We start from the raw sequence: 14,548 nt of genomic DNA on the forward strand, positions 1-14,548 counted from the left end.
GCCTGATCTGCTGTGTTCACACGTTTCATTCTCATTAATTCTCAGGGCTGTTGTCTGTGTTTACAGAGAAGACCGTTGGGACGGGGCTCTGCCTCCAAGGGGAGACAGGAGCAGCCTCCTGGTCCCCTGGGTGCGGCCTGGTCCCCCGGGTCTGGTCTGGTCCCCTGGGTGCGGCCGGGAGGGTCTCATGGACCTGGTCCTTAGGACACACGTCTCCTCTGAGGGCATTCTCTATTTCTTAGGTTTTATGATAAAGGTTTTTTTTTCCCCGTCTCTACTTGCTTTAATATTGTTTTTAATTGTTAACTCTTAGTGACAATTTTAACATGATAAAGATCTTTTCTTTGCTGTATTCTGAACTCCCAACTTTTTTGCAAAATCCAAGATTCTGCAAAACAGTGTTTCTGTGATGAAACTTTTGTTCTATTGTCATTTCACGTGTGTGGGTCTGAAGCCCTTGCCTGTGGCAAAGTCTCAGTAAGATCCAGGTGCCAGAACCTGGGCTGGAGGTCAGGGATTCTCTACCCCGAGGTCTCCCAGGGACGAGAGAAGGCGCCTCACTCTGGAACGTAGCCCCGGGCTCCGTGTTTCTCCTTCCCGCGGTGGCCTCCCGCAGGCTCTTCTGTGATCCGGGGCTCTGGGAAGGAGGGCAGGAACGTGTGGTCCGGCCGCTGCCCGCTGGGCGCGAGGCCCTGGCTGCTGCTGACCTGGTCTCCGCGCCCTCGCGTCTGGGGGAGACGTCATGCCACCTTCCGTGGGGCGTCTTTGCCACCAGGATTCTGGGTGGGGGTCCGGGGGAACCCCGCAGTGGGACCCAGCATTCTCTCAGGACCCCTGCCCCCACGACGCACACAGACCCGGGCGGAGGGGCTGCGCTCAGCTCCCAGGGGCCTCCTGCTCTCAGCGAGGCCCTGGTCAGGACACGGCTGTCGCTTCTGAGAGAAGTAGTCCTGCGCGCGACGGTCCAGGTGGCACGCGTGAGGCTCACCTTTCACACTGTTCTAGCTCCTGAGATGCCACCCCTGGGGTCCCCCTGCCACTGCCCCTCCACCACGGCGCCTTCAGTTCAGCAGCCCTAGACGGAGCAGCTCTGGAGAGGGGAGCGGCTAACCCCGCAGCTGGCCGAGTGGGGGTGCTGTCGGCCTCCCAACGCGGGCCCCGCGGGAGGAGGGGAAGTGGAGGCCGGGGCGCGGCCCCCGCCTGCAGGTGATGAGATTGTAGTTCCTGCCCAGGTGGCGGGCGGGGCCTGAAAGTGCTGCGGAACAGGGATGTCCGTGGAGCTCTGGCTTAGGGAGGAGAGGCGCTGAGATGCTCTTTCTAGCTTCTGTCAGCGTACCGTTTCCCGAGGCCACTGCCGTCCGCAGAGAAGGTGAGCGCACTTTCTCGTTGCCCAGGTGATTTTAGACCTGATGCCGTATGAGAACATCGAGGTGAAGAGAGCGCTGAGTTGGGATAAAGCCTTTCTGCAGAAGCTCAGTGTTTCTTCTGTGCCCTCGTGTTACTTGATCTACCCAAACGGGTCCCATGGATTAGTTACCATGTAAGTAGAGTTTGGCTTCAGGAACGTTTGTGCCGTCCCGCGTGCTCCCCCGCGTCCCCCCCGCGTGTGGGCGCTCAGTGGTCTGTGTGGCAGCGGGGCTCGCCCCCTCTGTCTCTAAAATAGCAGGGGGTGGGGGGACTGCTCCAGGCCCCGCACGTGGTACTCACCTTGCGGAGACCCGCGGAACCTCAACACGCCTTTGCATCCGCGCTGGGCGCCTGCACATCCGCCAGATAAGCTCAGTTGGAAAGGAAGCAAGTTGTGTCGAGGCTGGGCACGTGTCACAGATGGGGAGGGGAGGTGCCTCCTGGAGCCTGAGCTGCCTGCCTGGGCCCCAGCCTCACCTGCGTCCCTGGAGCTCTTGGTGAGACACCACGAGCGGACGCGGCAGCTGGAAGGTGGGCGCTTTCCTCCCTTGGGGTGCCTGTGCAGCCTCTGGGAAGTTCACCTGGGGCACCAAGGGCTCCCCATCTAGGAGCCTCAAGCATGCCGCAGTTCCTTGGGTGTGTTTTCTATTCTTCTATTTTTATTTTTTTAAATGGAACTTGGTGCAAGGCAGGAGGTCGCTGGTGGTGTCCTCGGAGCCCGTGGGCCAGCACAGCTGGGGCGCCTGGCCCTGCAGCAGACCTTCCCTGAGCAACCTGCTATCTTGTTTCGAAGAAACGTGCTTGTTTTCCATTAAAAGTGTCATCTGTACACCCTCAACATAAAACAACGTCGATATTTTTACCAGTAACTGCTGCATTCTCTCGTTGGGAATGAAAATAAGCTCTGGACCCTTTGGGCGACCCCGAGCTACCTTGGGAGGGTGGCTTCACAGTCCTCCAGCGCCCCCGCCCCCCATGGAGGCTGTGAGGAGGGGCAGGCGCCCCTCCCCCTCCACGCCCGCCTCCAGGCGCCCCCCGCGTTGCTGGCAGGCTGTGGGCAGAGGGTGTCAAAAGCTGCGGTTTGGATAAAGCGGATAGTGGTGGAGGCTCAAACCGAACCGAAGTGCGCTGTAGTGCCTGTCGCGCCTGCAAGTCAGTGCTGTTTGTGGATCTGCCTCGTGTTCTCGGGTGGGGGGCCAGCTCCCCGGGGCCCGGGCTTTGTCACCGTCCTGCGCCCCTGCCCAGAATGCCTGCAGTGATGCCCAGGGGATGACTGGCTGGGCGGCCCGCATCACCCCCGCGCTGCGGCGGGAGGGCTGCCCGGAACCCCGGGCCACAGGAGCTGCAGACGGGCCCGGCCGCCGAAGCCCGGCCCTGAGCCCGCGCCTGCCCTCCCCTTTCTCGCAGCGGGAAGCCTCTCCGGTCGTTTTTTTCCTCTTATTTGAAGTCGTTGCCAGATGTGAGGAAGAAATCGCTTTCATTGCCTGAAAAACCAAGCAAAGAAGAAAGCTCGGAAGCCGTGGTTTGGAGGGAATTTGACAGGCGAGCGCTCCTCTCCCGGCGAGCTGGCGGGGTGGCCGCGGGTGGGGCTCCGGGTCCGGCTTGTCCGCAGGAGCCCACCTCCTGCCGCTCAGGGTTTCTCCTCCTCGCCTTGTCTCCCTGGGGCGGCATCCCTCCGGGGGCGGAGTCAGAGGGGGATTTCCGTAAGGAGAAAGGTGGTTTTGCACTGACCTTGTGCCGTTGCCTCCCAGGTCAAGGCTGTACACTGCGGACCTGGAGTCCGGCCTGCACCATCTGCTGAGGGTGGAGCTGGCCGCCCACAGGTCCCTGGCCGGGGCTGAGCTGAAGGCACTCAAGGACTTTGTCACCATCCTGGCCAAGGTGCACAGGCCTCTCCCTTGGCCGTGGGGCCCTGTGGGGTGGGGCCTCCCCTGGCTTCAGGGACACAGGCCAGCCTGAACTCGACCAGGCGCCCTCTCCCTTTTCCGCTCGCACAGACGCAGGTCACCAGATGCCTGCTGTGTCCTGGGGACGTGGCGGGGCATAAAAACCCCTGCCGAGTGGGGACGCCCAAGCAGGGTGTCGCGGGGGGGCGGGACAGTGCAGGGACTCGGCGTGGTCTGAAGGGGGCCGTGCCGCAGTCAGAGGTGAGTGGGTGGGCAGGGGAGGCCAGCAGCGCGAGAAGGGAGGGAGCGGAGCGGGGAGTGGGGGGTTGGAGGAGAGGTGGGGTGCAGCGGGCCCTTAGGGAGGGAGACCGCTGCGGCCGTGTGGTGTTGGGTGGGCCCTGGGGGCGCGGGCCGGGCCTGCACCCTCACCTGTAGTCGCAGCTCACGTTCAGAGAGGAGGATGGTCAGGGTTACGTTCCTGCCAAGCCCTCTTCACTCCAGAGCTAGAAGTCCAGGCTGGTCGTCTCTCTCTTGGCCCAGAACCCCTGTGCCGGGCAGAGGGTCGAGCAGTAGGTCATCCCTCTTCCCCGAGGATGGACCTGGGCCCTGTTTGCTCTCTGACCTCTGAGGTGGCCCAGGCCCTAGACCCCTCCCTCAGGAGAAATCTGCTTCCCGAGGCCGCCGTTCTTAGCAAAAGGCCTGAGCGACTTGTCATCTAGGAGGTAAGGGAGCTTCGTTTCTGAAGTTTCCTTGACGTTTCCCTCGCCGCACGGGTGGCCCCTGACACTGGTCCACAGCCAGCACTCCGGCGGCTCAGAGTTTACGTACACAGTAAGATCTTCGGAGAAGCTCAGGAGATAGAATTTACGTTCAAGGGAATAAAGAAGCCCGTGCTGTGTTCCAGATGAGTGGACGGAAGCTGTTTAGACAGTTCTCCCCCCACCGCACGCGCAGAGGTCGGGCCCTCCCGCTGTCCTCCTTCCTTTGAGGAAGTGCCCGCCCGGCTGCCCGGCACGCGGCCCCTCGGGCTGGGGCTGCTCCCCCCGCGGCCCCCCCCCCCCCCCCCCCCGCCGTTGGCAGCGGGACGCGGTTCTCGCCCCGGCGCGCCCCTTGCTTGTCGTCCTCGCTCCGGTGCAGCGTCACCCCGGAGGGCGCCACGCGGGCAGAGGCTGTAGGACACGTAGGTTTACTTACACGTGAAGCGCCGGTCCGCTGGCGGCAGGCTGTGGGAGCAGACCTCGCGGAGCCGGGGGCCGTGTCTGTGCTCTGGCTGCTTCTCCGGCCGGAGTGTGGACGTGGGGCGGTCAACCGGCCAGCGATCGCACGTGTCTGCACGGGAGCCCCGGGGTGCGCGGAGCTTTTCCAGATAGTCTCCCAGTCCGAGACGGCGGTCGGGGGTGGGGGCCGCGGGAGTGTAAGGCAGTGGGGTTCGCGTCAGCGGTCGTGAGGAACGCGGAGGGTGGGAGCGGGCAGTGCTTTCAGAAAGGCCCACCAGGCCCTCGCCAACGTGATACAGGAGGCCCGTGTGGCCGTGTGCTCAGTCGACGTGAAGTGGCCGCCGGGCGGGAGCGCAGGCGGCCGTGGACGGGGTGCCGGGCGGCAGCAGAGCTAGAGGAACAGTGCCCGGTGCGGGTTTCCCCGACAGGTGCAGCCACCCAGGCCCCCTTATCTGTGTCTTGGGGAAACTCTAGTTCCTCCAGAGACTCCATCCCAGTTCTCTGTTGAAGCCCGGGTGGATTGGGGACACTTCCTCCCTCCAGCTGGCGGGTCCAGGTCGGGGCAGGCCAGGTCAGGTCTTGGGCCCTGGGAGGCTGCGCCATGGGGGGTGCTTCCCGAACGGTCCCTCAGTGTGGTCCTTCCTGCTCAGCTGTTCCCCGGGCGGCTGCCGGTCAGGAAGCTGCTGGAGACGCTGCAGGAGTGGCTGGCCAGCCTGCCCCTGGACAGGATCCCCTACGACGCCGTCCTCGACCTGGTCAACAACAAGATGCGGGTGAGGCAGCCCCTTCGTGGAGCTTGGCCTGCCCCGCACCCGCCTGCGGCCCCTACACCACTGGCCTCCCCGGGCACGGGCACCCCTCACCTTCCTCCCTGGTTCTGCTGCCCGGTTTCCATGACAACCTCCCGTTGCTTCCTCTGCCAGGGTCTGGGACGGCTGGCTGACCGAGACGATGGGTTTTCTCAGGCAGTGTAGCATGGGGGTTTGTGTTTCGTTTTAATTTTTAGTAAGCTCATCTAGATCTCACACCTAAAAAAGTAGTAAATAAAGACAGTGGGTCGAGCTGCCGACAGGCTGTGCAGGCGGCCAGGGTCTCGTGCCCGGCACCTGCGGCCACAGGCTCAACGGCGTGGTCTCTCTGGGGTCTGATTCCAGCAGCCTTGCAGATGCCGGTTTCTGGCCTTGGCCTCACCTCCACGGGACCCGAGCCGTGTGACCGGGAAGGTGCCGAGAGCAGACGCTCAGGCCCGCAGGGGCCAGGCCTGTGCCGTCACCCGCTGGGACGGAGGGCGTCCCGGCCCCTCAGCTCTGCTCCTGAGCTGTGACAGCCTCTAGGCCGCCAGCTCGCTGCTGGTAAAGTGAAGGTCCTCTCCGTTCTGGCGAGAATTGTCTGACGGTTGAATTTTTGTGCATTATCAGTCTTCTCCTGGGAACCTCGCTGTAGCTCATTCCGACCGAGCCCTAGTGTGCTCCCTCGGTGCAGATGAGCTGCCCCTTCTCCCCGAAAACTGGAAAAGAACAGGCCCCGTTCCCATGTGAGAACTTGAGTAAAACAGAGACTGTTTTCTCTAGTTTATTTGTTATTGGATTTAAATTTACATGTGGTGAGATGTACAGCGGATGAAGTTTTGAGAGACGTGCTTGCTGGGTAACCACCCCCCAATCAAGACGGAGGACCTTCACCAACTATTTTTTTTTTTTTAACTTTTTTTTAAAAATTTTATTTATTTATTATTTTTGGGGGGTACATCAGGTTCAATCATCTGTTTTTATACACATATCCCCGTATTCCCTCCCTTCCTTGACTCCCCCCCCCCCCAGTCCCCCCCACCCTCCCCGTCCCAGTCCTCTAAGGCATCTTCCATCCTCGCGTTGGACTCCCTTTGTTATACAACAACTTCCCGCTGGCTATCTACTTTACAGTTGGTAGTGTATATATCTCTGTGCTACTCTCTCGCTTTGTCTCAGCTTCCCCTTCACCCTCACCAACTATTTTTAATTTTAACAATTCAATGATCTCTTATTCTTTTCTTCCCCGCCACTGCAGATTTCTGGAATATTCCTCACTAATCACATAAAGTGGGTGGGATGTCAAGGAAGCCGACCAGAGCTGCGGGGCTACACGTGTTCCCTGTGGAAGCTGTTCCACACTTTGACTGTGCAAGCTGGGGCCCGCCCGCGCGCGCTGGATGGCACAGGTGAGCTGCCCCCCACCGGGCACGGGTGCCGCCTGCCAGGGCCGTCCGAGCACTCGCACGGGGTAACGTGTCTTCCGGCCGCCCGGGGCCCACCGAGGAGGGCGGAGGCGAGCGGCTGTGCCGGAGCTCTGCTCAGGGCCCCGCGCCCGCTCGGGGTGCAGAGCCCGAGCCCCCGCCCTCCTCCCTCCCGGCCGGCGCCTGGCCGACCCTCTGGACGTGAGTCGTGGTCGGGGGTGGGGGACGGGGGCGGGGCGGCGCTGCCAGGAACGCCCCTCGGTGTCAGCACCTCCTTCTTTGCTGTGAAGAACGTGAGAACAAGTGAGATGCGTGTGGAGAGCGGTGTGCTCACCTCCTGGGGCGGGCGCTCAGGGGCCGCCTCGCCTGGCTCTTGGGCTTCAGGTCTCCCAAGGCCTGGGCACAGAGTGCCGGCGGGGGCCAGGGTCTCATCGGAGGGCTGGACGGGAAAGAGATGTCCTCCCTGAGCGCGTGTCCCACGTGGGGGGCTGTCCTTCCTCACCATGAGCCCCTCCACGAGCAGCTGGCTTTATCAGGGCCCTTGTGGGTGTGATGTCTGCCATGTTTGTTCGTTAGGGGGAGCCACTAGGCCCACGGCGGGGGGGGGGGGGGGGGAGGGTGACACAGACGTGGCTGCAGGCAGTGGACCACGTTTGTATCCTACACAAAACACTGAAAACATGGTGGACGTGTGGATCCTCTCTGGACTCTGTTGTGTGTGTGCCTCCCAGGTCAAGCAGGCCCCTGGCAGCCACGCGAATATCTGCTTATCGTTTAGTTTTGTTTTTTAATCATTCAGGCTCACTGACGTCTATATTAAGTCAAAGTGGAGTCTTTGGATCCACACAGTCCGATATTCTTTCCAGTAAAATTGTAAAATTCTTTTACGGTTACCTTTTGCTGTGTAACAAACGAACCCCAAACACCATGGCTTAAAACCACCACTGGGTTTTTGCTCACAGCTCTGGGGCTTGGCTCTGGGGCGGGCTCCCCTGTGGCCTCGCTCAGGCAGCGCCAGCTCCCCACGGGCAGCACCGGGTCTGGGCGGGGCGGCGGGGCTGCGGGGCCCGGGCATCACTTCCGCCATAGCCTGCTGCTCAGAAAGGTCGTGTCCAGCCCAGGCTCACGGTGGGGAGACGGAGGCCACCTGTCGGGGAGAAGTGGCGAAGGGGCGTGTGGCATCTTTGGCCGTCTCTACCCCCCATCCCACCCCTGCCTCCGGCTCTCCCCCAGGTGACATTGGATTTCTACCCACTGGGGGCCGGCGGGAGAGAGGTGGGCTTTCAGTAGAAAGTTCCCTGAAGAATCACATGAAAGAGCATGTGGGGTGTGTTGAGGAGGAAGCTCGGGAGCCTGGCAGCTGGTGAGGTCAGAGCCTCAGCGTGGCCTGGCGGGATGCCAGCCGGGGCCTTGGAGCCTCCGTTGTGGGGAAAGTTGTGCTGAGAACAGGGAGGCATGTCGAAGGAGGTGGTGACAGCAGGGAGGAAGTGTCACCAAGACATCTATAAAATCCTGCAGAGCCGCTGCCGGTGGAGTGCGGGCAGCAGGGTGGCAAAGCACACAGTCAGAGATCTGGCCATTCTTTCCCTTCATGGGCAAGAACTAGAGCGTATCCGAGGAGCCTGTCTCTCGCCAAGAGAATTGGGTCAGGCTGAGACCCGGATTATGTCTTGGAAGGTTTTTCCTCTCCTTATTGCATGCTTAAACCCCATCGACTGAAAAGCCTGCGCAGCCTCTAATCCCCCACAGGTAGGGGTTTATGGTTCTTGTCCACTTTAAAGATTAGGGTGGCCCGAGTGTACAGTGTTGGGCGGGGGACGAGGGAAGGAGGATTACCCCACTGGGCACGGCAGATGTCGGCCAAGGGCCCGCGGCTGCAAGAGCAGCACCCGGCGGCCGTGAGTCCTCAGCACGTGCGTGTGGCCTCGCGCCGGGCGCCCCTGGCCGCCCCGGGAAACACCGGGAGCCAGGGCTGGCTGGGGTGCTGCTGCAGGCCTTCTTGAGTGACACAAGCAGGACGGCCCGGGCTGACGGCCCATGAGGCCTCTCCTGGCGGGGCCAGCTCCCCGGGCCGTGGGGACAAGCATCAGGACCGCACAGGCCGGCGAGACGGATGGCTCGAGAGGGCCTGTTGTTAAGACAGATTCAGTCTCCAAAACCATGTCTTTTTTTTTTTCCCCCAGTTATTTTGCTGCATTTCTCTTAATGCTGACATTTAATCTGCTTTCATCTCACGGGTCTCTTATGCGTGCGCTCAATCCCCGTATTAGCTGTCTGGACAGGCCTGGGGCCCGGCCCTGTGCTGATGCCTCCCGGGGTCCTCAGGGGTCCTCCCTTCAGCGCAGTGCAGGCTGCGTCCTACTGTTGGGGGATTGCTTTCTTCAGACGTCGTGCTCCTCGCTCTCTGTCCTGTTAGGGTCTGTGTTTACACACACTGGTGAAAACTGTCCGTGTGGCTGGTAGATGCTGGAGGGATTCCTCACATGGAGAGGCTCAGCCTTTTTGAAAGAGTGCAGGCCTTCTTCACCAGAGGGAGCCCGGCCGCTGACCAGCCTGTGACCGTTGCGGCCCCTCTCGCAGAAGATCAGGCACAGCGCGGGGCTGGTGCCAAGCCCGGGGGCACTCCCGAAGACCTCGTTCACATTCAGGCTTGTGTTTTGCAAGGATTTCAAAGCAAAACAACTGCAGATTTCAAATGAGCAGCTGCCACAGCCCAGCACCAGCGTTTGGGGTGCTTGTAGGGCAGGAGCAACTGCATACGGGACGCAGACCTGGGGAAGCCCTGGCCTCTGGGCATGGGGCTGGGGGCTCCTGGCGGTCCCGGTGGCTCTGGGCCTCTGGTTCGTTCTCCTGGGAACCAGCGTGCATCCTGGAGTGGGTCCGGCAGCTGGACACAGGCAGCCGTCTGCTCTTGGGGTAGGCACGTTCGGCGCCGTGTCCAGGGAGGAAGCCATCTTCCGGTTGCGCCAGGCATCTGGGAAGCAGCTGGTTTCCCCCTGCATCCGTGCGAGGGCCTGGGGCGCTGGCCCGTGGCCTGCGTCAGGCACTCAGCTCGTCCCTGGCTCCCCCAATGCCACCCCAGGGCCTGCGGTTCTAGAGGAAACAGTCTGACACGCTTTGGTTCCTCCGCAGGTTTTGAAGATGACCCCCAGGCAGTGCTGCAGACCATCAGGAGGTATGTTCATGTCTTCTTTGGGTGTAAGGAATGTGGTGAGCATTTTGAGGAGATGGCTAAAGAATCGATGGATTCTGTGAAAACCCTGGACCAAGCAATCCTCTGGCTTTGGAAGAAGCATAACCTAGTCAACGGCCGCTTGGCAGGTGAGCAGAAACCACTCTGGGTGGCCTGAGCCTGGGTGCAGAGCCCACGCCGTGGTGGCAGGGATGGTGCCTGCGCTTCTGCTGTGCTGCCTGCCCGCCGGGCTCACAGCCGGGTCGTCTGCCCTGATCAGATGTCAGTTCCTGAGTGACCGTGGCCAGGGAGCTGCCAGGGAGCTGCCAGAGACAACAGGCATACCTGGGGCTTCCAGTTCCTGGCTTTCCAGAATGTTCTCTCACTGCAGGGCTCCTGGGCTGCGCGGACATGGAAGCGTCTTTCCCCCTCAGTAGCCCACTAGGCCCCCCAAGTAAATTCGACAGTGCAAGACTTGGAATAGAATTAATTTTCAGTAAGGAATTTTAGCATCATTAAAACCTGCTCTCAAACTGTAGACCAAACCCCTTGGAGTGGTTTTTTTGTTTTGTTTTGTTTTTAAATTCTTTTTTTTTTTTTTTTTTTTTTTTTTCATTTTTTGGCTGCGCTGTGTGGCTTGTGGGATCTTAGTTCCCCGACCAGGGATGGAACCTGGGCCCCCTGCAGTGGAAGCACAGAGTCTTAACCACTGGACCGCCAGGGAAGTGCCCTCAGAGGAGTTTTGTTTAAAACAACTAGGGCGCGTGTATTTCCTCAGAGTTAAGTAATTCAAACTGTTCCTAAATCAATGGCAGATTAAAATTAGGCTTAAAAATAATCCACTGAGAAATAAATCTTAACAGAGATGAGTAGAAAATGCCACTAAACTATTGGTTTTTATTTAATCCACTGTATTATAAAAACATATTACAACTAAAGCACTAAAGAGAATTGGTTTTTCTTTGGACTCGGAGCTGACAGCTGCAGCTCCAGCCACGCGGCCGCCTCCCTCGCCTTCGGCTGCAGGTTAAGGCGTTTCCGCTGTGGTCCTGGTGTAGACGTCTTCGCATCCAGGGTGTCAGCCCCCCGCCCCACCCGCCGCCCCGGCCACCCTCACAGGGCCCACGTGAAGACCCTGTCCGGGCACCGCTGTGTGCTCCTCGCGATGCTGCGCCAGAAGGGGCCTGCGGTCGCATCGCGCCTTAGACCCCGTGTGTCCCCCCAGCCCCCTCAGCTCCGCCTCTGGGTTTAGGTGTACGTGGTGCTGCAGCTCTCGTCTAGGGCTGTGTGTATCCAAACCTCTGCTAGACGCAGGCCCCGGAGGAGCGCGCCTGGGCCGCAAGTGTCTGCGTTGCCCTCTGGCTCCTGCCCACCCACAGCGTGTCGCGCACAGGGTGAGCGGGGCAGGGAGGAGAGCCTCCTCCCTGAGTCAGGAGGCCCGCAGACGAAGTGATTTCCTTCACGCAGCTTCCAGGAGCGCTGTGAGGTGGTGGGGAGTTCCGGGAGCCACGGCCGTACTTGCTCTCGGCAGGGCCTGTGGGAGCCGGGGGCCCGGGGCTGTCACGAGGAACAGGCGCTTGGAGCAGAGCTGCGAGTGCAGGGGCTTCGTGGCTCTGCATCGAGCTCTCGCCCCCACTCAGCGCTCTGCCCGCTCGTGTTGACCAGGGGAGCGAGGGGCGGGGCGAGGGCGAGGGTCCCCGTGGCCCGTCTGTGGGCCATGTGCTGGTGGAGCACCTGGGGGTCAGGGAGGGCAGCGGGGGGCGGGGGGCACCGTGAGCAGGGCCCTCGAGGTCAAGGGTGCTGAGCTGGGAACCTGCCCGGCCCATCTTGGGCGTTTGGAGCAGGGTTTGGCCAGGTGAGTGGCGGTGCCTGAGTGTGGACACGTCCCTGTGCTCTGGGCAGGGAACCCTCCGGACGGCACGAGGGAAGACTTGGCAGTGCTGTGAGTGGTTTAGGGAAGCAGGGGAGGGAGGGGAGCGGCCCAGGGATGGGGGCGGCCGCGTCACTGTGGCCCCCCTCCTCCTCGCAGGCCATCTGAGTGAGGACCCCAAGTTCCCAAAGGTTCCGTGGCCCACTCCGGACCTCTGCCCGGCTTGCCACGAGGAGATCAAGGGCCTGACCAGCTGGAACGAAGGCGAGGTGCTCCTGTTCTTGAAGCGGCACTACAGCAGTGACAACCTCGTGGACACGTACTCCGCAGACCTGGCAGACGCCGCTGGCGGCGCCCCGGCCGCGGGCGAGGAGCAGAAGGGGGGCCGTGCCTCCCCAGGGCAGCCCCCTGCAGGCCAAGGTGCCGAGAGTCTCCGTCCCCCCAGCGTGCCGCCCCCCAGGCCTCACCTGTCGGAGAGGTCACACCAGGGGCTGGATGTGAAGCTCGAGAGTCTGAGCGGGGCCGAGGGCCGCCGAGGGGCAGGGGCAGCTGCGGCCTTCCTGGGGATGGGCTTCTCCAGCCTGGACATGAGCCTCTGCGTGCTGCTCTACGTGGCCTCGTCTTTGTTCCTCATGGTGATGTACTTCTTCTTCCGGGTGCGGTCCAAGCGGTGGAAAGTAAAGCACCACCACCCGTCTGTGTAGGACTCAGTGGGACCACGGAGCTGCCTTCAGAAAAGCCCGCAGCTTTCATCTTCAGGGATTCTGTCAACCGTCTCACCTGGTGTCCCCTCGAGGGCACCTTCTGCCCTGCCCCCCTTTCCAGACGCTCTCCCTGCGGGGAAAGAACTGTTTGCATCCCCGGCACCCTCCGTGGGCGCCTTTCACAGGTCCTAGAGCAGAAGGACTTCCCTGTCCTTACTCTTTAGGTCTTAACACCGAAGCGGGGAGTCCAGGCCCCAGGAACAGAACTCTTCGCACCCAACTTCGCCTTGAGTTCCTAGGCTGCGGGGCCTCGCTCTGGGATTTGGAGGAAACCCGTGCCCTTGGCTTCCCCGCTGGGGCCCTCCCAACGCCTCCCCTTCCCGCTGCTCCTTGAAGCCCGTGGTTCTGTGATTCACTCGTGTTTGTGCTTTTCAGCTGCTTGAAGCAGGAGAGGCAGCTCGGGACCGGGGAGGGAAGCCCCCTTAGTCGTCCCGGGCTCCGCAGACGTGGAGATGGGAGTGTGGAGGGCAAGGAGGGCCAGGGGATTTGTGGGGCAGGGTGGTGCCCTTCTAGTCCTGAGAGGCATTGTCTGAGTTTGTTGATCTGGTGACAGGAGGCTGGAAGCGAATCCCTCTCTGTGTCCACCAGGCAGACCTGGAGCGCTGAGCTCCGCCTCAGGGGGGTGGGGGGGGGGGGCTGCTCCTCGGGACCTCTGGAGGGGCCCTCGGTCCTGTGCGTCATCCTCCAGCAGCTGCACATCCCCGCAAGGACCCCGGGCTCAGTGAGAGGGCGCCGGTGGCCCCTGGCCGGGGGGGGGGGGGGGGGGGGGGGGGGAGGCGGGATGCACAGTGGTCTCAGCCAGACTTTATTTTTCTGAGCTGTTTTACCAAGGGTCCTGGTGCAGGGCCCTGGTCCCCCAGGTTTTAATGGTTAATTTTCTAACAGTGAATGATTTTAACACATTATTTGTAAAACCCCAAACATTTAGAATTAAATTTGCCTCTGAAAATGTAAACAAAGAAACAGAACAGACCATGGCGGGGACGTTTCCTTTGAGAACCTTTGTGGCTGTTGGTTTGCCTCCCAAGTGCAGATGTATCCACGTGTACGTGTGCGTGTGTGCGTGTGCGTGCGTGTGTGTGCATGTGTGTGACTGTGACCGTTGTAACAGTGTTCCCCACGCCGCCTGTTCCACACTCCTGTTAGTGTGTTTACTGGGCACCATTGGCCAGGTGACCGTGTAACGCTGGCGTGACTGCTGCAGCTTGGGGAACACAGGCGGCTGGTTCCTTGAACAACTGCCATTAGCCCCGTGGTCACCGTCCTCGTGGGAGGCGTGGGCTGGAGGCCTCCGGGCAGGGAACTCGCTCCTGAGCCGCCACTCCACTTCTCTGCCATTTCTTCCTGTTTGACACTTGTTTAAACCCTCGAAGCCTTTGTGTTTTAAAAGCCCGGAGCTTGTCTCCATGGCTAAGTTGTGTGCCTGGGTTCCTGAAGACACCTATTGTTTTTTTTCAACTTGAACACTGGGCAGATGTACACCGAACCCAAGGGAGATGTTTAACCGCTCGTGAAACTGCCTTTTGGTTTATGTTAAATGTCTTTTCTCCCCTCAAGTGAGCTTCTTTTGACAGCGGGAACAAGGATGGTGTCACAAGGGTATCGTCTGGTAGACTTCACAGAACCTAGTTGAAGGGCGATGTTGGCTTTCAAGGTTCGTAAAAATGCTGCAGTTTGAGGGGCAGTAGGTCAGGGAGAGGGCGTGCCAGGGTGGCCCACGGGCACTGTGTCCCGTTGCTGCTCAGAACTGTACGCTCCCTTTAGGCAAGGGTTCAGTGCTGTTTCCTAAAGTTGTAAGTTTTGAGACTAGTGAATATAATAGTTGAGTAATTTAAATGTGTATTTATTTTTAATGGAAGGATTTTGATTAAAAAAGATGCTAATTGACATGGAAATGTCAGTGAAATTTCTTACCTGCAAGGAAAATGAACATTTTGTATTTAAGTAAACTATAATGTGCACATTTTAAAAATAAAGAAATCTGACGTTTGAAAAAATTGTGATTCTTTTGAAGTGAGAA

General features: G+C 60.3%; 1 protein-coding gene across 1 annotated transcript in view; it reads left to right on the top strand.

Moving 5' to 3' along the window:
- Positions 1-14,509, top strand: part of QSOX2 (quiescin sulfhydryl oxidase 2) — a 29,254-nt gene extending 14,745 nt beyond the window's left edge. The window contains exons 6-12 of the mRNA XM_057723058.1: positions 1,395-1,540; positions 2,815-2,949; positions 3,159-3,288; positions 5,161-5,283; positions 6,557-6,707; positions 9,855-10,043; positions 11,924-14,509. Coding sequence (XP_057579041.1) covers positions 1,395-1,540; positions 2,815-2,949; positions 3,159-3,288; positions 5,161-5,283; positions 6,557-6,707; positions 9,855-10,043; positions 11,924-12,468 — 1,419 coding nt within the window. The 3' untranslated portion in view covers positions 12,469-14,509. The remainder of the gene's footprint in view (positions 1-1,394; positions 1,541-2,814; positions 2,950-3,158; positions 3,289-5,160; positions 5,284-6,556; positions 6,708-9,854; positions 10,044-11,923) is intronic.
- Positions 14,510-14,548: the final 39 nt, after the last annotated feature.

This window comes from Hippopotamus amphibius, chromosome 2, assembly GCF_030028045.1.
Source record: "Hippopotamus amphibius kiboko isolate mHipAmp2 chromosome 2, mHipAmp2.hap2, whole genome shotgun sequence".
Classification (NCBI taxonomy): Eukaryota; Metazoa; Chordata; class Mammalia; order Artiodactyla; family Hippopotamidae; genus Hippopotamus; species Hippopotamus amphibius.